The sequence below is a fragment of the Macaca nemestrina genome, chromosome 18 (assembly GCF_043159975.1).
Source record: "Macaca nemestrina isolate mMacNem1 chromosome 18, mMacNem.hap1, whole genome shotgun sequence".
Classification (NCBI taxonomy): domain Eukaryota; kingdom Metazoa; phylum Chordata; class Mammalia; order Primates; family Cercopithecidae; genus Macaca; species Macaca nemestrina.
The window spans coordinates 27,443,221-27,465,458 of NC_092142.1; the positions used below are offsets into that span (position 1 = coordinate 27,443,221).

Genomic DNA, 22,238 nt, shown 5'->3' on the forward strand with positions numbered 1-22,238 from the left:
TCCCAGCACTTTGGGAGGCTGAGGTGGGTGGATCACCTGAGGTCAGGAGTTCAAGACCAGCCTGGCCAACATGGTGAAACCCCCTTCCCTACTAAAAATACAAAAATCAGCCAGGTGTGGTGGTGCATGCCTGTAATCCCAGCTATTCAAGAGGCAGGGGCAGGAGAATTGCTTGAACCTGGGAGGCTGAGGTTGTGGTGAGCTGAGATCGCACTATTGCACTCCAGCTTGAGAGACTGAGCAAGACTCCATACTGAAAGAAAAAAAAACTTTGGTTCATATATAATGTAAAATGAAGTTAGATTCTTAGCACATTGTTGGATGTCCGGGGGTGGATATTAAAAAACCACTAAAATGTAGAAGAATCTCTCTTCATCCAGGACCATACCATGCATGGCAGGATGGCTTTGCTCTCTCCCTTTAAGGACACTGTCGCATTCACGGTGAGATCAAAGCCCCCACAAACAAGCTTCCAAAATGACCCTAGGGGGCAGTACTACCCCACTGAAAGAAAGAAAAAAGAAAATATAGGAGTAAATCCTCATGACCTTGGATTTGGCAACAGTTTCTTAGATGTGTGTGGGGTTTGTTTCTTTGTTTTTTTTTTTGTTTTTTTTTTTTTTTTTAGTGGAGTCTCGCTCTGTCTGCTTCCCAGGTTCACACCATTCTCCTGCCTCAGCCTCCCGAGTAGCTGGGACAACACAGGCGCCTGCCACCACGCCTGGCTAATTTTTTGTATTTTTAGTAGAGATGGGGTTTCACCGTGTTAGCCAGGATGGTCTCGATCTCCTGACCTCGTGATCCGTCTGCCTCGGCCTCCCAAAGTGCTGGGATTACAGGTGTGAGCCACCGTGCCCAGCCCCTCTTTGTTTTTTAAGAGATAGGGTCTTTCTCTGTGCCCAGGTTGGGGTGCATTGGTATGATCATAGCTCATTGCAGCCTCGAATTCCTGGGCCCAAGTGATCCTTCCACTTCAGCCTCCTGAGTAACTGGGAGTACAGGTATGCAGCACAACACCCTGCTTATTTTATTTTATTTTATTTTTTGAGACAGGGTTTCATTCCTGTCACCCAGGCTGGAGTGCAATGGTTCAATCTCAGCTCAATGCAAGCTCCACCTTTCGGGCTCAAGCAATTCTCCTGCCTCAGCCTCCTAAGTAGCTGGGACTACAGGCATACCTTGCCTGGATAATAATAATAAAAATAATTATTATTATTATTATTATTATTTTATTTTTTGGTAGAGACAGGTTTTTGCCATGTTGCCCAGACTGGTCTTAAACTCCCGGCCCAAGTTGTCCTCTTGCCTCCCAGAATGCTGGGATTATAGGTGTAAGCCACCACATCCAGCCTCATTTTATCATTTTTTAAATGTTTTACAGAGATGGAACCTTGCTATGTTGCTCATGCTGGTCTCGAACTCCTGGTCTCAAGCAAACCTCCCACCTTGGCCTCCCAAAGTGCTGGGATTACAGGCATGAGCCACTACACCTGGCTCCCACTTAGGTATGTTACCAGAAGCATAAGCAACCAAACAAAAAATAGATAAATTGGACTTCATCAAAATAAGTGTCTTTCCGTACCAAAAGACAATATCAAAAAAGTAAAAAGACAATACAGAATGGGAGAATCAAATCATGTATCTTATAAAGGACTTCTGTCTAGAATATATGAAGAAATCTCACAACTCAAAAAGACTTCAGATCTCTGGCTCTTCAATAAAAAAAGACAAACAATCCCATTTAAAAATGGGCAAAGATCTGAGTAGACATTTCTCAAAGAACTATACATACAGTCAATAAGGACATGGAAAGATGCTCAGCATCATTAGTCACCAGGGACATGCAAATCAAAACCACAATGAGACACCACTTCACACTCACTAGAAAGGCGATAATGAAACCCAAACCAGCCAACCAAAACAAAACAAAACAAAACAAAAAAACAGAAAAGAGGCTGGGCACGGTGGCTCATGCCTGTAATCCCAGCACTCTGGGAGGCCAAGGACGACGGATCATCTAAGTTTAGGAGTTGGAGACCAGCCTGGCCAACATGGCGAAATCCTGTCTCCATAAAAAATACAAAAATTAGCCGGGTGTGGTGGTGGGCGCCTGTAATCCCAGCTACTTGGGAGGCTGAGGCAGGAGAATAGCTTGAACCTGGGAGCAGAGGCTGCAGTGAGCAGAGATTGTGCCACTGCACTCCAGCCTGGCGACAGAGCAAGACTTCATCTGAAAAAACAAAAAACAAGAATTAGCCGGGTGTAGTGGCGCATGCCTGTAATCCCAGCTACTTGGGAGACTAAGGTGGGAGAATCACTTGAACTCGGGAGACTGAGGTTGCAGTGAGCCAAGATAACACCACTGCACTCCAGCCTGGGCAACAGAGCAGACTGTCTCAAAAACAAAAACAAAAAAAAGGGCAGGGGAATCGCTTGAACCGGTGAGGTGGAGGCTGCAGTGGAAAAAGAATGGAAAAGAGCAAGTATTGGTGGGGACATGGATAAATTAGAGTCCTCTTACACTGCCAGTGGAATGTAAAATTGCAGCCACTTTGGGAAACAGTATGGTAGTTCCTCAAAGGATCAAACAAAATTACCACCGACCCAGCAATTCCACTCCTTGATATTATCCGAGAGAAATGGAAAACATGTGTCCACACAAAAACTTTATACGAACATTTATAGCAGCATGATTCATAGTAAGTCAAAAAATTGAAACCCAAATATCCATCAACTAACAAATGGATAAATAAAACATTGTGGCTGGGTGTGGTGGCTCATGAATAATAATCCCAGCTCTTTGGGAGGCTGAGGCAGGTGGATTGCTTGAGGCCAGTAGTTCCAGTCCAGCCTCAGCAACATAGCAAGACCTCGTCTCTACAGAAAACATTTAAAAATTAGCCAGGCAGGGCCGGGCGCAGTGGCTCACTCTTGTAATCCTGGCACTTTGGGAGGTCAAGGTGGGTGGATCACTTGAGCTCTGGAGTACAAGACCAGCCTGGACAACATGGTAAAACCCCATCTCTACCAAAAATATAAAAATTAGCCAGGTATGGTGGTGCGTGCCTGCAGTCTTAGATACTCAGGAGACTGAGGCAGGAGGATCCCTTGAGCCCAGGAGGTTGAGGCTGCAGTAAGCCATGATCATGCCACTGTACTCCAGCCTGGGTGACAGAGCAAGGCTCTTGGTCTCCAAGAAAACAAAAACAAAAACAAGGCCTCCAGTGCACACTAAGGCTTGAGAAACATGGGTATAATGCAATGCAAAGGTGAGAGGCAGGAGTCATATCATAGCATGATCAGAGCTGATGTTTATTGGGTGTTGACGTGATCTCATGTAGTTTCCAAAAGCACCTTATGAAGTGCTGGTGCTATTATTATCCCATTGGAGAGATCAGGAAACTGAGGTGCAGCGAGGTGAAGTGACTTGCCCAAGGTCATACAGCTAGTGAATGGCAGGTTTGGCACCTGAAAGTCAGTTCCTTCTGCCCTCAAAGCCCATGCTATTAACCAGTGGGTCAGCATTTCCTAGATCTGGGCCCACAAACATCACCGGTTGTGATGGAGTAGCCTTAGGGGGAACTTGTATATTCATTTTAAACTCCAATAGCTACATAACTATTTAAAGTATAGTAGAAAATACATATATATCACCTCAAACTCATGATTTTAATAATGATGCTTCCCTTTAAAATAACTGAATTTATATTAAAGGTTAGTTGCTTTAATGAAAACTATTAAGTAAATAAAAGTACTGTTAGGTTCAAATACGGTAAATATATTAGAAAGGGCAACAATGAAGTATGAGAAACACTAAGCCAGACTCAGTTTTCTTTCTTTTTGAGAGAGTCTTGCTCTGTCACCCAGGCTGGAGTGCAGTGGCGCAATTTCAGCTCACCACAACCTCTGCCTCCTAGGATCAAGCAATTCTTGTGCCTCAGCCTTCCAAGTAGCTGGGACTACAGGTGCATGCCACCACACCTGGATAATTTTTTATATTTTTAGTAGAGACAGGGTTTTGTCACATTGTCCAGGCTGGTCTCAAACTCCTGACCTCAGGTGATCCGCCTGTGCCCGCCTTGGCCTCCCAAAGTGCTGGGATTATAGGCGTGAGCCATGGCGCCTGGTCCAGACTCTGTTTACTGTAAAAATATGTAACAATTTATACTTTTTACTGTGTATATAAACTGTACCTAATAAGAGGACTATAGGCCAGGAGCAGTGGCTCATGCTTGTTATCTCAGTACTTTGGGAGGCAGAGGCAGGATTGCTTGAGCTCAGGAGTTCAAGATCAGCCTGGGTAACATAGGAAGATTGCATCTCTACAAAAAAAAAAATTACCCGGCCTTGGTGTCGTGCACTTGTAGTCCCAGCTACTTGGGAGGCCGAGGTGTGAGAATTGTTTGAGTCTAGGAGGTCCAGGCCACAGTGAGCCATGACTGTGCCACTGCACTTCAGCCTGGGTGACAGAGTGCAACCCTGTCTCTAAAAATAAAAAAAATTATAAAAAATAAAATGCCTCAGCAGGGTGTGATGGAACAGTGAGCAGATAGATTTGATGGGGGCTGGACTACATGATAAAGCAACTGTAACAAAATGTTAACATAGAACCTGGTAGTGCACACTCAGGGTGATTCACTGCACAATTCTTTCCACTTCTCTGGAAACTTTCATGCTGGAAAGAATGTCCAACATGATTGTTTATAGATTGTACCATACAATGAATGCATGAATGAATGAATACATAAGGCCTAAAAATGGCAGAGGCCAGGCACAGTGGCTCACACCTGTAATCCCAGCTCTTTGGGAGGCCAAGGCGGATGGATCACCTGAGGTCATGAGTTTGAGACCAGCCTGGCCAACATGGCAAAACGCCATCTGTACTAAAAATATAAAAACTGGCTGGACGTGGTGGTGCACAGCTGTAGTCCCAGCTACTCGGGAGGCTGAGGCAGGAGAATTGCTTGAACCGGGAAGTGGAGGCTGCAGTGAGCCAAGATGGCACCATTGCACTCCAGCCTGGGCGACAGAGCGAGACTCTTGTCAAACGAAACAAAAAAAAAAAACAAAACAAACAAACAAAAAGAGAGGAATCTGCTGACATACCTTCTTGATGCTGTCTATATATAGGAAAGTGGTCATGTATTACTTTCATAATAAAAGTATTTTCTTTTTAGAGACAAAAACAGCACAAGAAGTCCATGGATAAAATCGGCATTTATTCAGAGGGCATGATGCCAGGAAGAAGCTCCCTGAGCGGGAGACAATGGCTAGGCCCCCTGCAAGGGGAACAAGGTCTCAGCCCTTCCCTACTCCCAGCCCTGCTGGAAAGGCCAGGAGCACAGTTCGTGGAGGGGCTCTAGGGTGGGTCTGGGTATGTGACCTGCCCCTCTGCCCACGGGTGAGTGTGACCTGCGTCCCAAGGATCCTGAGTATCAGGAGAGCTGGCAGAGGAAGTCGTGCAGAGGCAAAGCCAAGAGCCCCGACAGGGAGATCCCCAGCGTGTCAGAGATGCAGGTGGTCGCCATTGCAAACTCCCGGTGCTCATCACTGGTCTGGGAAGGCAGAGAGCAGGGGTGAGGCTTCAGTCCCAGACATCCCTGCCCTGGGTGTCCCTGGACAGGCCACCCACAGCCCTTGCCCGGCCGGTGCTGACCTCCAGGGAGATGTTGTGGAAGGTGTTCACATAGGCTGCGCCTCCCAGGAGCCCCTCATACAGAATGATCAGGAAGACGAAGTAGATGCTTGGCAGAAAGCCGAACCACACGTCCGCGAGCAGGAATGCCAGGTTGAGGCACTGTGAGCAGAGGGAGAGGCTGAGCCTGGGCCCAGGGTGGGGCAGGGAGGGAGAGGGGACCTCTCCTCCAGGGGCCCTTGGTTCTAGGAGATACTGGTGAAGGAGAGGGCTGCCAGGCCTAGATAAAATCTCAACACCAGCCCAGGGTGGTGGCTCACACCTGTAATCCCCAGCACTTTGGAAGGCTGAGGCAGGCAGATTACCTGAGGTCAGGATTTCGAGACCAGCCTGGCCTGGTCTCTGCTAAACATGGTAAAACCTCATCTCAACTAAAAATACAAAAATTAGCTGGGTGTAGTGGTCCTGTAGTCCCAGCTACTTGGGAGGCTGAGGCAGGAGAATCGCTTGAACCTGGGAGGCAGAGGCTGCAGTGAGTCAAGATTGCACCACTGCACTCCAGCCTGGGCAACAGAGAGAGACTCCATCTCAAAAAAAAAAAAACCCAAAAATGCCAACCTCAGCCTGGTGTGGTGGCTCATGCAGGTAATACCAGCACATTGGGAGACCGAGGTGGGACGATCACTTGAGGCCAGGAGTTTGAGACCAGCCTGGGCAACATAACAAAACTCTGTCTCTATAAAAAATTTAAAAATTAGTTGAGCGTGGTGGCATGCACCTGTAGTTCCAGCTACTCGGGAGTCTGAGCAGAATTGCTTGAACCCAGCAGGTGGAGGCTGCAGTAAGCTATGACTGTGTCACTGTACTCCAGCCTGGGTGACAGAGCAAGATCCTGTCTCAAAAAACAAACAAACAAACAAAAAAACCCGGAGGCTTCCTAAAGGAAGTGGGACCATTGAAACCAGGATTTCTCAATTGCAGCACTCTTGGCATTTGGTGCTGGTCGTTCTGTGTGGTGAGGGCTGTTCTGTGTACAGCAGTGCATTTAGCAGCATCCCTGGCCTCTGCCCGCTAGATGCCCATAGCATCCCTTAGTTGTAACAACCAAAGAGGCCGGGCGCGGTGGCTCAAGCCTGTAATCCCAGCACTTTGGGAGGCCGAGGCGGGTGGATCACGAGGTCAGGAGATCGAGACTATGCTGGCTAACATGGTGAAACCCCGTCTCTACTAAAAATACAAAAAACTAGCCGGGCGTGGTGGCGGGCGCCTGTAGTCTCAGCTACTTGGGAGGCTGAGGCGGGAGAATGGCGTGAACCCGGGAGGCGGAGCTTGCAGTGAGCCGAGATCACGCCACTGCACTCCAGCCTGGGAGACACAGCGAGACTCCGTCTCAAAAAAAAAACAACCAAAGAATGCCTGCAGACGTTGCCCAACATCCCCTGGGCAGCAAAACTGCCCCTGTTTGAAAAACCACTGGTTCACTACGGTAAAACAAGGTGGGAGTAGGCGGGCATCCTATTCAGCTGGGCTTGAACTCCTGGCCTCAAGCAGTTGCTGCCCCTCTGCTTCAGCCTCCCAAAGTGCTGGGATTATAGGCAGGAGCCACCGCACTTGGCCAGGAAGCCTCCTTGATCCCCACCCCAGGGTGTAGGTCCCACCTCTGTATCCCAGTCTCTCAGGGAGGTGCCATTCTCCTAGCCCTGACCATGCCACGTTGCCTCTTGTGCGGTGTGTAGGCCACCTCCTGGCGGTTCATACTTTTCGTACACGTAAACATCGCCTGGGGATCTAGGTACAAATGCCCCAAGCAGGGCTTACCCTAGAGGTCCTGATTCATTAAATCTGAGGTGGACTTAAAGCTGAGCATTAAAAAGGACACACCCCTAGCCAGGTGTGGTGGCTCACGCCTGTAATCCCAGCACTTTGGGAGGCCAAGGTGGGTGGATCACCTGAGGTCAGGAGTTCAAGACCAGCCTAGCCAACATGGCGAAATCCCATCTCTACTAAAAAATACAAAAATTAGCCAGGTGTGGTGGCACGTGCCTGTAATCCCAGCTACGCAGGAGGCTGAGGCAGGAGAATCGCTTGAATCCCAGAGGCGGAGGTTGCAGTGAGCTGAGATCACGCCATTGCACTCCAGCCTGAGCAACAAGAGCGAAACTCTGTCTCTAAAAAACAAAACAAAACAAAACAAAAAATTATCTGGGCGTGGTGGCGTGCACCTGTAATCCCAGCTACTCGCAAGGCTGAGGCTTGAGAATTGCTTGAATGTGGGAGGCAGAGGTTGCAGTGAGCCAAGATTGCACCACTGCATTCTAGCCTGGGCAATGGAGCGAGACTTTATCTCAAAAAAAAAAAAAAAATTATAGCTAAAAACATGTAGCTTAAAACCATAAGCTACATATTTCAGTGGTATCTAGAAGCACCCCAAGTTATAAATCTGGGGTTTTGTGGGTACAAACCCTGGGCTTGCTGCACTGCTCAGATAAATAAGGCAGAAAGTTGGAGGATATTTACATGCTTTTGCCATAATATTAAAGTGTAATTTTTTTTTTCTTTTCTTTTTTTTTTTTGAGATAGGGTCTCACCCAGGCTGGGATACAGTAGCATGATTATGGCTCACTGCAGCCTGGAACTCCTGGGCTGAAGCGATCCTCCTGCCTCAGCCTCCCAAGTAGCTGGGATTACAGGTGAATGTCACCACACCCTGTTTTTTGTAGAGATGGGGTCTCATGACGTTACCCAGGCTGCTCTCTCAAACTCCTGGGCTCAAGCAATTCTCCCGCCTGTTTTTTTTTTTTTTTTTTTAGAGATGGGGGTCTCATTATGTTGCCCAGTCTGGTCTCAAGCTCCTGGCTTCAAGTCCGCCCCCCACCCTAGCCTCCAAAAGCATTGGGATTATAGGTGTGAGTCACAACACCTGGCCTAAAGTATAATCTCTATTTCTGTATTTTGCTATCACAGAATTGAATTCCTAAGGTTTTTTTTTTTTGGAGATGGAGTCTTGCTCTGTGTGGCCCAGGCTGGAGTGCAGTGGTGCGATCTCAGCTCACTGCAACCTGCATCTCCCAGATTCAAGCAATTCTCCTGCCTCAGCCTAGTGAGTAGCTGGGATGACAGACAGATGCCACCATGCCCGACTAATTTTTGTATTTTTAGTAGAGACGGGGTTTCACTGTGTTGGCCAGACTGGTCTCGAACTCCTGACCTCAGGTGATTCGCCTACCTCCGGCTCCCAAAGTGCTGGGATTACAGGTGTGAACCACCACTGGCGGAGTTCCTAAATTTCAAGGGCAGAGGACTTTCCTGTCACAGTTGACGGTTTATTGTAACAGTGACCTCCAGGGACTGTGGATTTGTAACCTTGAAACAATGAATACTGGTTATATGAAACTCCTTTTATTAGACTGTTGTAAGGAAGGGTGTTTGTGCCCTTAAAGCTGTAAACTACTGTTTACCAAGGGCAGTGGAATTTGCTCACCACCCTTAAGATAAATAACCCATTGACTACAAAGTCACCAATTCTATTATAATTAACTATCTAGAATAAAGGAACTGCGCATTTTCTTATAGTTAGAAACATCATTTGAAAGCCTGTCTCTTTGCATGAGGTAAGTGACCTATGATCATGCCACTGTACTCCAGCCTGGGCGACAGAGGAAGGTCCTGACTTTTTCTTTCTTTTTTCGTTTTTCGGGAGACAGGGTCTCATTCTGTTGCCTAGGCTGGAGTGCAGAGGCATGACCTTGGTTCACCGCAGCCTTGACCTCATAGGCTCAAGTGATCCTCCCACCTCAGCTTCCTAGACGACAGGTGTGCACCACCACACCTGGCTAACTTTTGTAGAGATGTGATTTTGCCATGTTGCCCAGGCTGGACTTGAACTACCAGGCTCAAATGATCCACCTGCCTCAGCCTCCCAAAGTGCTGGGATTACAGGTATGAGCCACCTGGCCCAGCCCAATCACCACACGGCTTCACACACACACACACACACACACACACACACACACACACACACACACAATACAAAACCTTGTTCTTCCATTCTTTCTTTCATCTCTATTTCTTACAATTACTCTGAAAAATAGGTATTGGCCACATCCAATTTATACATGAGGAAATTGCAGCTCAGAGTGGTTCTGAGACCTGCCCTAAGTCACTCAGTGGCTGAGTACTTGGCTCCTGAGGCTATACATTTTACATGGAGCCCTGCTGGACTTCGGTTCCCTGTGCTAAGAAATGATAGTGTACAATTTCCACTTCCCTGTAATCCCAGCACTTTGGGAGGCTGAGGCCAGCACATCACCTGAGGTCAGGAGTTCAAGACCAGCAAATATGGCAAAACCCCACCTCTATTAAAAATACAAAAATTAGCCAGGTATGGAGGTAGGCGCCTGTAATCCCAGCTACTCGGGAGACTGAGGCGGGAGAATCACTTGAATCCGGGAGGCAGAGGTTGCAGTGAGCCAAGATTGCACCACTGCACTCCAGCCTGGACGACAGAGTGAGACTCTGTCTCAAAAAACAAACAAACAAAAAAAAAAAAACTACACTTCCTACTGATAGTGGGAAGCAGGGGAGTTTGGGGAAGCTGGGAGCCAAGGTGGGAACGGAGTGAGGGGCAGGGGTTTGGTACCTGCAGCAGGGCCAGGGCCCAGGTGAAACGGATGTGACAGCAGCGGAGAGAAGAGCGGGAGGCAAAGACGCCTGCCTGGTACAACATCTGGTACCTGAGGTTAGGGTAGGAAGTAGGAGAGGAGGCTCCTCCAGGGACCATCCCACTCCCCGGGGTCCCTACTGAGCAGGGCAGCCCCATCACCACGGCGCCCTCCCAGCCCACCGCCCTCGCTCCTCTTACCAGCGGTATTGCTGAGCGTGACTCAAGGAAGTGTTCCGGAAAAAGAGGAGTTCAAACTGCAGCAAAGACCAGACAGGGGAGATGGACGGGGCTGTGTGGGTCCCAGCCCCAGTCACCACCTCCACACCCCTCCCAGCACCCCTCACTCACAAGTCCCTGGTTGATGAAATATTCGGCAAAGTAAACCACGACCAAGGGGACAATGTACCACAGCAGACCCTGGAAAAGGCAGAAGATGTAAGTGGGGGGCCCGGAGGTGAGCAACCCCCATGGGGACACACCCCAGCCATCATCCGAACCTTGAACACTGTCCACCTTTCCCGAAGGGAGAGGCTGGAGCTGGAGCCTGCAGGGGAACAGAAAGAGAAGGGCAGATGAAGTTTTCACACTGAAGACTCGGCAAAGAGGCGCCGGGTGTGACAGAATTAACCAGACCACGCAACAGTGGGAAGTGACTTACATGCCACTGGATTGGATGTAACAAATTTTAAGAATTGTTAAAATGTTAAAATTTGTTAAAATGGCTGGGCGCAGTGGCTCACGCTTGTAATCCCAGCAATTTGGTAGGCTGAGGTGGGCGGATCACCTGAGGTCAGGAGTTCAAGATCACCCTGGCCAACATGGAGAAACCCCATCTCTACTAAAAATACAAAAATTAGCCGTGTGTGGTGGCGGGTGCCTGTAATCCCAGCTACTCAGGTGGCTGAGGCGGGAGAATCACTTGAACCCGGGAGGCAGAGGTTGCAGTGAGCTGAGATTGTGCCATCGCACTCCAGCCTGGGCAACAAGAGTGAAATTCTGCCTGTAATCCCAGCACTTTGGGAGGCCGAGGCAGGTGGATCACAAGGTCAGGAGATCAAGACCATGGTGAAACCTCGCCTCTACTAAAAATACAAAAAATTAGCCGGGCGCGGTGGCGGGCGTCTGTAGTCCCAGCTACTCTGGAGGCTGAGGCAGGAGAATGGCGTGAACCCGGGAGGCGGAGCTAGCAGTGAGCCGAGATCACGCCACCGCACTCCAGCCTGGGCAACAGAGCGAGACTCCGTCTCAAAAAAAAAAAAAAAAAAAGAGTGAAACTCCGTCTCAAAAAAATAAAATAAGATAAAAAAATAATAAAATGGTAAACTTCGAGTAATATACATACTTTTTACCATGATGGGAAAAAAAAAAAAGCTAACCAGGTGAGACCTCTTCATATCTCTTTTTAAATTGTTTTTATTTTTTGAGACAGAGTCTCACTCAGTTGCCCAGGCAGGAGTGCAGTGGTGCAATCTCGACTCACTGCAACCTCCGCCTCCTGGTTCAAGCTTATCCCTTTGAACACTTCCAAAGGATCACTTGAGCTAGAACATCCCAGCTTATCCCCACCGCAGGACCTCAGCACTTGTGATTGGAATATCTGGCACATGGTAAGTACTCACTTAATACCTCTCCATCCCTCCCTTTCTTTTCTTTCTTTCTTTTCTTTTTTATGACAGGGTCTTGCTCTGTTGCCCAGGCTGGACTCAAACTCCTGAGGTCAAGAGATCCTCCTGCCTCAGCCTCCCAAAGTGCTGGGATATTATAGGCGTGAGCCTCTGTGCTGGGCCTCAACAAGTATTTCTCAAATAGACAAAGGCTTTTCCCATAACCAGTACACTCACTCTCTTTCCCTTCATAACTCTGTCCATTGCAGAGAGGAAAAGGCCAAACCCAGAGAGAAAGTGACCTCTCTAAGGGTGTCTCCTACCTGGCTTCGACTCCGGGGCCTCGGTTCTTATGAGGGGCTGCCGGGCTGAGCTCTCCGCCTCTTCTTCCCCTCCAGGGTCCTGGGCCTCAGGAGATGTGAGCAACAAGAAATAGCTAGGAGTAGGATGAAGGCAGGGTCAGAGAACCCTACTGGCTGGGAAGGTCCCCAGGGACTGTCTAGGCCACTCTTTTCCCAGGGAACACCTCTACCTTTGAACACTTCCAAAGATGGGTAGCTCACTGCCTCTAAGGTGCCTACAGTGTGCGGGAGAGCCCCAATTGTAGACAAAGGCTTCCTTCTTTGGAGCTGAATTTATCTCCTTGTTGTTCCTATTCATGGGCCTTTGTTTTGTTGTGATTTTTTTTTCAGAGACAGGGTCTTTCTCCATCACCCAGGCTGGAATGCAGTGGTGCAATCATAGCTCACTGTAGTCTCGACCTCCCAGGCTCAAGCAATCCTCCTGCCTCAGCCTCCCAAGTAGCTGGGACTACAGGCATTTGCCACTAAGCCCGCCTCATATTTTCCATTTTTTGTATAAATGGAATCTCGCTATGCTGCCCAGGCTGGTCTCAAATTTCTCACCTCTAGTGGTCCTCCAGGTTCAGTCTATTAAAGCACTGGGATTACAGCCATGAGCCACTATGCTCAGCAGGCCCTCATTTGGACTGCTGGCTCATATCAAGCGAGTCAGTTCTGTTTTCTGGCCATTATTATTCTAATGGTTGCTCTAGTTCCCATTAATTATACGTTCACTCTGTGCTAGGCCAGAACTTCCTCGATTTTAGTCACTTAGGTTCTGGCTTCATGTTATTTGCCATATCCACATTCCTCCTGTGTGTGTGTGTGTGTGTGTGTGTGTGTGTGTGTGTGTGTATATATATATATATTTACTTAATATCTTCCTTTAAATGGACTCACTTTTTCTACCTGGACTTGTCCTAAGCACTAATCTTGTGAAGGGTCAGGTGTGATTGGCTAGTTCAAAGTGTTTCCTTTTTTTTTGTTTTTTTTTTGAGATGAGTCTTGCTCTGTTGCCCAGCCTGGAGTGCAGTGGCATGATCTCGGCTCACTGCAACCTCTGCCTCCTGGCGATTCTTCTGCCTCAGTCTCCCGAGTAGCTGGGACTACAGGCAAGTGCCACTAAGCCTGGCTAATTTTTGTATTTTTAGTAGAGACGGGTTTCACCCCGCCACCATGCCTGGCCAAAGTGCTTCCTAATATGCATGAAAATACAAGAACTATATCAGGCCAGGCATGGCGGCTCACGCCTGTATTCCCAGCATTATGGGAGGCCAATGCAGGTGGATCACTTGAGGTCAGGAGTTCAAGACCAGCCTGGCCAACACAGTGAAACCCGTGTCTACTAAAAATATAAAAAATTAGCCAGGCATGGTGGCATGGGCCTGTGGTCCCAGCTACGTGGGAGGTTGAGGCAGGAGAATCACTAGAGCCCGGGAGACCGAAGTTGCAGTGAGCTGAGATCACACCAGCCACTACACTCCAGCCTGAGTGACAGAACGAGACTTTGTCTCAAAAAAAAAAGAACTAATCAAAGTCCACCCTCATCCTATTTCTAATCACCTTGGGAACCACACTGTGCTGAATGCATTACCCTCATCACCTCCCAGGAAAGCAAGAATGACTGCCATTTGAGATATGGGGAAACTGAAGGTTCAGAGGGGTGGAGTAACTTGTTCAACACCACACAGCTAAAAAGTAGCAGCTTGGCCGGGCGCAGTGGCTCACGCCTGTAATCCCAGCACTTTGGGAGGCCGAGGCGGGCGGATCACAAGGTCAGGAGATCGAGACCACGGTGAAACCCCGTCTCTACTAAAAATACAAAAAATTAGCCGGGCGCGGTTGTGGGCGCCTGTAGTCCCAGCTACTCGGGAGGCTGAGGCAGGAGAATGGCGTGAACCCAGGAGGCGGAGCTTGCAGTGAGCCGAGATCGCGCCACTGCACTCCAGCCTGGGCGACAGAGCGAGACTCCGTCTCAAAAAAAAAAAAAGTAGCAGCTCCAGGACTCACACGTGGGGCTATCAGAGTCCAGATTCCACCTCCCTTCAGAGCAAGGTAGGGACTTGAAGGTTGCAATCATAATCAAGTTTTCTTTCTTTTTTTTTTTTTTTTTTTTTCCTGAGACAGAGTCTTACTGTCGCCCGGGCTGGAGTGCAATGGTGAGATCTCAACTCACTGCCACCACTGCCTCCAGGGTTCAAACCATCTTCCTGCCTCAGCCTCCTGAGTAGTTGGGACTACAGGCACCCGCCAACACACCTGGCTAATTTTTGTATTTTTAGTAGAGACGGGGTTTCACCATGTTGGCCAGGCTGGTTTCCTGACCTTAGGCGATCCGCCCTCCTTGGCCTCCCAAAGTGCTGGGATTACAGGCGTGAGCCACCACGCCTGGCCATGGCCAAGTTTTCTCTCCTTGGACCCCTCTCCCTCCCAGTTCAGGGCAGCTCACCTGGCCAGCAGCAGGGCAGGGATACCCAGCATGGAGAGCAGGGTCTGCTGGGGGGAGAGGCCAGCCTGGGTGAGGCCCAGGTAGGACAGGGCCCCCAGCAGCCCAGCTCCCCCAGTCCCTGAGGACCACCAGGAGATCACAGCCCTGGGAAGGAGAACACAGGAACATTCAGGAGGACCAAGGCCGACCATATGACAGCCTCTCCCCACATTCCCTGCTCCACCTGCTTACCTGGGGTAGAAGGCAGTGAGGGAGAGGAAGGTGACCTCCCCGAGGCCTGATGAGATGCTAGCCAAGACCACACCTGGGGGGAGGACAAGCAACGGGGTGGTAACACCTCGCCTTGCCACATCGCCCAGGCCCCTAAGGTGTCTGGCCATGGCCTCCTCCATTATCACCTCATAGAGGTTCCAACAGATCTCGCGTACAGGCCAGGTTCCAGGTCTGAAGCAGAGTCCCCCTCCCCTGTGTGTCCCTTCATGAAGAGTGGCACCTCCATCCACCCAGTTATCAGACCAGGAGCAGACATGCACCCTTGATGGCTCTGCCCCTCCATCAGTCTTTTTCTTTTTATTTTCTTTTCCTTTTGGAGATGGAGTCTCGCCCTGTCACCCAGGCTGGAGTACAGTGGCGTGATCTCGGCTCACTGCAACCTCTGCCTCCCAGGTTCAAGAGATTCTCCTGCCTCAGCCTCCTGAGTAGCTGGGATTACAGGCTCGTGCCACCACACCCAGCTAATTTTTGTATTTTTGGTAGAGACACGGTTTCTCCATGTTGGCCAGGCTGGTTTCAAACTCCTGACCTCAGGTGATCCGCCCGCCTCGGCTTTCCAAAATGCTGGGATTATAGGCATGAGTCAACGTGCCTGACCCATCACAGAGTCTTGACTTTGTTCACCTCAATCTCCGTCTAATTCATCCATTTTCTCCCATCTCCTCCACTGCCTACCCCTTCAAATTTTCCCAGTATCCCATCTCCTACTGCTGATAGCCCTAGCAGGCTTCTGACGGTGACAGAATGAATCTCTTTCCTCTGGGAGGCTGGGGAGACTCTTCCCACAAATGCTCTGATGCGGTTCCTCAGGGACCCCCATCTGACACAGAACCGCACACTCACCACACAGGCCGGTCCCCACAGAATGAGAAAAGGCAACCAGGACGAAGCTTCCAGCAGCACAAATCCCACTGACAAGAACCCGGGGGCTGAGGGGGCCAGAACGGAAGAGAGAGGGAAAGTCAGTCTCTACTCTCAGCATCTCAGCCCTCCCAGCCTCCCCATTCTCAGCTCCTGCCTGCCCTGCCTCCTGCTACTCCCACCCAGACCTGTAGGGCAGCAGGTGAAGGCCAAGAGGAGCCAACAATTTGATGACGAGCGTGGGGAGGATGTCTGCCAGGAGCACGGCCTGGGACAGGAGAAAGGAGTGAGACCCCAGAGGTTCCAGGGGACAACCCTCCCAACCACGTGGCCAAGGAGAGGTAGGAGCTGGCCTGCTACAAACACAGGCTCTGGGGTCAGGCACACCTGGGTTCAAGTCTCAGCTCTGCCACTCCTTAGCTGTGTGTCAAGAGTTTATATTCTATCAGCTTCAGTTTCCTCATCTGGAAAATGGGGATATCATAGCGCCTAGCTCACAGGACTGCTGTGTGGATTAAATGAGCTAATATATGCTACATACAGAAAGGGCTCAGAAACTTTATATATATGTATATATATCTTTTTTTTTTTTTTTTTTTTTTTGAGACTGAGTCTCACTCTGCCACCCAGGCTGGAGTGTAGTGACTCGATCTTAGCTCACTACAACCTCCTGGGTTCAAGTGACTCTCCTGCCTCAGCCTCCCAAGTAGCTGGGATTACAGGCATGCACCACCACACCTGGCTAATTTTTGTATTTTTAGTACAGATGGGGTTTCACCATGTTGGCCAGGCTAGTCTTGAACTCCTGGCCTCAAGTGATCTGCCCGCCTCAGCCTCAGAAATTATATTAAGGTCTCGATTATTACATATACCCTTTTTTTCCTCTTTTTCCTTAAGATGGGGTCTCACTATACTGCCCAGGCTGGTCTCAAACTCCTAGGCTCAAGTGATCCTCCCACCTTGGTCTCCCAAAGTGCCGGGATTACAGGTGTGAGCCAATGCGCCCAGCCCAGGTCTCAACGGTTTTAATCATGACAGTCCCAGTTGGGTAGTGAAGGGCTGGGAGTGGGGTCTATACACCCAGGGGCCCTGGGTCAGGAGAGGACCAGGTGAGATTAGTACGCACAGCCGTAGAGACAGAGTTGCAGTCAAATCGTGATGAGCTGTTGTGGGGGATGGGCGCTGGGCCTGGGTCCACCTGATGGAAGAAAACGATGTCTTTCACCCTGGAAGCACAGGGATAGACACCCAGAGCCAGCTCCCAGCCCAGCTCTGCCTTCAATTGAAGGACGGCTTTGGGTCGGCAGTGACTGACCTCTCAGGACCTCAGTGTCTCTGCATGCACAATGAAGAGGGGGTTTCCATATGAGTCTCACCCTACTAGACCACAGGCCACAGATGGCCCTGTAAATGGACTTTGTTTAGATAACACATTCAAGAGTTTTCTTTTTTTTTGAGACGGAGTCTCACTCTGTTGCCCAAGTTAGAGTGCAGTGGTATGATCTTGGCTCATTGCAACCTCTGCCTCCTGGCTTCAAGCAATTCTTCTGCCTCAGCCTCTTGAGTAGCTCAGACTACAGGTGTGTGCCACCACACCCAGCTAGTTTTTGTATTTTTAGTAGAGTTGGAGTTTCACCATGTTGGCCAGGTTGGTCTCGAACTCCTGACTTCAAGTGATCTGCCTGCCTCAGCCTCCCAAACTGCTGGGATTATGGGTGTGAGCCACTGTGCCCAGCCAGAGACTGGAAACTTTACCCCACCTCGTGCCATCCCTTGGCCACCCCATTCCATGAGTTTTTCAAGGGGGCCTCTGTCCCACGCCCTCATCTTCCCACAGGGACTAACCATGGTAGTGGTGGTAGAGAGTCACTTACATGGCTCTGGTTTCCTGATGTCCTCTCGTGGCTAAGGATGTCATGGGCAGCACTCAGCATCACCACATAAGAGAAGTTGTTGCAAAGGCCCAGCAGCCTGGAAGGAGCAGGACAGGTCTCAGCTCCCTCCTGATCCTGCAGCCATCTGTAGCCTTTGTGCCAAACCTCCCCTTACCTGTGCCCTTCAATCAGCTCCCTCTTTTTTTTTTCCCTCTATCACCAGATCCCATCTTCATTCAGTGTGGGGGTCAGAAATACAGGCTTTGGTGCTTGGGCAAGACAGTGAGACCCCCATCTCTACAAAAAATTAAAAAATTAGCCAGGTGTGGTGGCTCGAACTGTAGTCCCAGCTACTTGGGCAGCTGAGGTGGAGGATTGCTTGAGTCCAGGAGTTAGAGGCTGCAGTGAACTGTGATCATGCCACTGCACTCCAGCCTGGGTGACAGAGCAAGACCCTGTTACAAAAATAAAAAATAAAAAGGAAGAGGCCGGGTACAGTGGCTCACACCTGTAATCCCAGCACTTTGAGGGGCCAAAGTAGGCGGATCACCTGAGGTCGGGAGTTTGAGACCAGCCTGACCAACATGGAGAAACCCCGTCTCTAGTAAAAAATATGAAATTAGCCGGGAGAAGTGGCACATGCCTGTAATCCTAGCTACTTGGGAGGCTGCGGCAGGAGAACCACTTGAACCTGAAAGGCAGAGTTTGCGGTGAGCCGAGATTGCACCATTGCACTCCAGTCTGGGTTACAAGAGTGAGACTCCATCTCAAAAAAAAAAAAGAAAAAAGAAAAAAAAGAGGAAGAAATAGGGGCTTTGGGATCACAGAGTTGGATTCACTTCCAGCCTCCCAGGCCTCTCCCAGAAGCTCTCCATGACCACTCTCTCCTCTGAGCTCCCACTGTGACTCAGTTCCTGGGGCATTTCTCATCCTCTGATGCACTGCAGTACAGTAAAAAAAAAAAAAAAAAAAAAAAAAAAAAATCCTGGGGAAGTCGGGCACGGTGGCTCACACCTGTAATCCCAGCACTTTGGGAGGCTGAGGCCGGTAGATCACTTGAGGCCAGGAGTTCGAGATCATCCTAGCCAGGAGTTCGAGATCATCCTAGCCAACATGACAAAATCCCGTCTCTACTGGAAATACAAAAATCAGTTGGGCATGGTGGCTTACGCCTGTAATCCCAGCTACTTCAAAGGGTGAGGCACAAGAATCGCCTGAATTGGGAGGCGGAGGTTGCAGTAAGCCAAGATTCTGCTTTTTTGAGACTCTATCTCAAAAAAAAAAAAAAAAAAATCCTGGGGCTCGAAACCAAAAGGACTGTGTTCAAGCACCAAGTCTGCTGTTTAGTAGTCTCAGTCTACTCATGTGCAAAATAGGGATACAAATTTATCTCCTGACTATCCCCCCCACAGAATGCTATATGGATCAAAACAAGATAAGACCAAAGGCCTTTAGGATTCAGGAAAGGTTCTGTTTGTTTACTCTCATCTCCCAGAGTTGCACTCAGTGATGGGAGGGAATCTGGGTCCGGTGCCAGAGATTTCATTAGGGGCCTTTTCACAAGACTTCGAAGTAGAACTATAATACTACTCTTCCCATTTGACTGTAGAGGAACCAGGGTCAGAGAGGTTAAGTGACTCTTCCAAACAGTATATGGGAAGCCACTTCTAACCCAGTCCGGAAGTGGGTGGAGGATCCAAGTCCTCAATGTTTAGGTTAATGCTAGAAGTATTTCCGGAGGCTTGGTATTTGTATGATTTTAGAAGGTATATGGATGACCTTTTTAAAAGTTTCAGGGCGGGGCACGGTGGCTCACACCTGTAATCCCAGCACTGTGGGAGGTGGAGGCAAGCGGATCACCTAAGGTCAGGAGTTCCAGACCAGCCTGGCCAGCATGGTGAAATCCCATCTCTACTAAAAATACAAAAAATTAGCTGTGTCTGGTGACGCGTGCCTGTAATCCCAGCTATTCAGGGGGCTGAGACAGGAGAATCGCTTGAACCTGGGAGGCGGAGGTTTTGGTGAGCCGAGATCGTGCCCCTGCTCTCTAGCCTGGGTGACAGAGTGAGACTCTGTCTCAAAAATAAAATTAAATGAAAAAAAGGTTCAGGCCCGGCATGGTGGCTCATGCTTGCAATCTCAGTACTTTGGAAGGTTGAGGTAGGAGGATCACTTGAGGCCACGAGTTTGAGACCAGCCCAGGTCCCACAGTGAGACCCCATCTCTATAAAAAAATTAAAAAATTAGCCAGGTGAGGTGGTGCACGCCTGTAATCACAGCTACCTGGAGGCTGAGGTGGGAGGATCACTTGAGCCCAGGAGTTCTAGGCTGCAGTGAGCTGTGATTGCTTTACTGCATTCCAACCTGGGCAACAGAGCAAGACCCTGTCTCAGAAAGAAAAAGAATAAGATAAAATAAATTTAAAAAATAAAAGTTTTAGTAGTGATGCATTTATTTAAACGTTCATTAGGAAAATGCTGGTTTTCCATGTGGAGTCGTGATTTAAAGTTTTCTTTTAAAAAATATGTGCATTAAAAAACTTTAAGGCTGAATTGGTTGAAGTAAAAAAGTAAATAATCCAACAGATGGTATGAGGATCTGGCTAAATCCCGAAGATGATAAGGAGTGAAGTTTGGAAATTTTACATGCTGCCCCCGGGCAAACCAGTGGATTCAGTAAATATTTGTGGGTTCAGCTCCTTTGCGCAGCTTAACTCCTTCTTCCCCCTTTCCTCCTGTCACTTCCTTCTTCCCACGCCATTGTCACTTGCTGAACTCTCAGGCCACTCACCAGAAGCCCACCGCGTTCTTCCAATGCGCGCCCTGATGGTCCAATAGAGGGAGCCGTGGCTCCGGGACGGTCTCCTCACCTGGGAGAGCGAGAAGAGGGCATGACCCCCACCCACTCTCTGGCGCACGACGGCCCCATGCGTCTCCTCCCGGGGCCGAGTCAGCTCCCACTCCCCTCAGGTGGGCTGCGAGCCAGAGGTGGTCGCTCCAAGAGGGTGGGCCGGATTACTCACCCTCGGAATCCGAAAGGCGCCGCCGCGAGCCCGCACAGCCTCCCATCGCATCAAGTTCAGGTCCCCCAAGGGTCCAGGGTCATAGAGTGTCCAAAAGGGGCTCCCACGGGAGGGATGAGGGTCTGTGACAGGCGACAAGGATCAACGCCCGATTGCCGGTCCCAGCTCCGGCTTGTCTGGGGCACTCGCGCCCCGCGATCCATCAAGGAAGCTGGGGGCTCCATCTCGAGCGCCCTACGACCCACCACGCCCCACCCATCGCACTCTGCCCCCGCCCCGTCTACAGCAGGGACCCTGCGGCCTGTACCTTTAAGAGCAGCAGAACATTCTGCACTTTGCAGAGGCCGGCTGTCGGATCACGTGACAGCACCCGCGTGTTCCCCCATCACGTGCTCAGAGGTTTTCCCTACTTCCGGGTCCTCTCTATCTTCGCTTTGGGCCTTCTCGGCTTCGGAGCGTGAGAAAGGGAGGGGCCGGAGAACCTTGGAACCGCAGGTTTTAAACTGGAGCGGGTGGGAGCAGCAAGCAGAGCTATGACCTTAGATCAGTGGCGCTCAAGACCGAGACGGTATCCTGCCAGGACCAGTTATGGCTGTGGGAGGCTTCAGTTCCTTTCCTTCAGCACTCACTTGCCAGAAACAAATATGGACCTGCCTACTCTTCCCTTTTTGTTTTTTTTTTTTGGTTTTTTTTTTGGGTTTTTTTTGTTTTTTTTGAGGCAGGAGTGTTTCTGGTTTCGAACAAAGACGACTAGCTTCAGGTCATTCTTATCCCCATCTGTTGACTTTACAAATTGTTTTAGAGACCTAAATAAACATAATACCCATCTAAGGGGATTTCATGAATTATCTATTAGCAGTATCCAAGATGTTAAGAGATCCCTATTTCCAAATTATCCTAGAACCAAAAAATATCACAGCACTTCAACCCCTGGTGTTACAGATCAGAAAACCAAGGTACAAATATATATATAACTATATATATGTATAATATATATACATATAAAACAAAAATTAGCCGGGCGTGGTGGCGCATGCCTGTAGTCACAGGTACTTTGGAGGCTGAGGTGGGAGGATCACTTGTGCCTAGAAGGTGAAGCTACAGTGAGCTATGATCATGCCACTTGCACTCCAGCCTGGGCGACAGAGTGAGATCGTCTCTCAAAAAAAGATCCTCTCTCAAAAAAAGAAAAAGTAAAAAAGAAAAGAAGAGACACATATATAGGTGTGAAAAAAATTGGAAAATTGCTGACGATCATACAATGTTACACATAAAGGTGACTTTAGAGACCTGTATAGTGATAAGAAATAGAGCACCAGAGGGCCACTGGGTTGGCTCCAGGCTGCTGCAGGATTCCTGCCTCCATCAAAGGTGGTGCTTAGACCAGATTTTTTTTTTTTTTTTTTTTTTTTTTTTTTTTGACAGGGTTTTGCTCTGTTGCCCAGGCTGGAGTGCAGCAGCAGGATCTTGGTTTGCTGCAACATTGACCTCCCAGGCTCAGGTGATCCTCCCACCT

The 22,238-nt window shown here is 49.2% G+C and overlaps 1 protein-coding gene across 8 annotated transcripts; it reads right to left on the reverse strand.

Moving 5' to 3' along the window:
* Positions 1-5,198: 5,198 nt before the first annotated feature.
* LOC105482872 (CLN3 lysosomal/endosomal transmembrane protein, battenin) lies at positions 5,199-21,408 on the reverse strand. 8 transcript variants are annotated; one of them, XM_011743287.3, is made up of 16 exons: positions 21,030-21,408; positions 20,723-20,844; positions 20,491-20,569; positions 17,701-17,797; positions 16,953-17,024; positions 16,015-16,094; positions 15,809-15,894; positions 14,924-14,996; positions 14,693-14,836; positions 12,226-12,338; positions 10,796-10,842; positions 10,647-10,715; positions 10,497-10,552; positions 10,275-10,368; positions 5,657-5,797; positions 5,199-5,555 (listed from the first exon to the last, which is right to left on the reverse strand). In XM_011743287.3, exons 2-16 carry the CDS (start codon positions 20,766-20,768, stop codon positions 5,436-5,438), a joined length of 1,317 nt encoding a protein of 438 aa, XP_011741589.2. In that variant the 5' UTR covers positions 20,769-20,844; positions 21,030-21,408; the 3' UTR covers positions 5,199-5,435. The 8 variants fall into 8 exon arrangements, with proteins under 8 accessions (XP_011741589.2, XP_070940430.1, XP_070940431.1 ...); XM_071084329.1 differs by having other exon boundaries at positions 20,723-21,408; XM_071084330.1 differs by lacking the exon at positions 14,693-14,836 and having other exon boundaries at positions 21,030-21,407.
* Between the last annotated feature and the right edge of the window lie 830 nt (positions 21,409-22,238).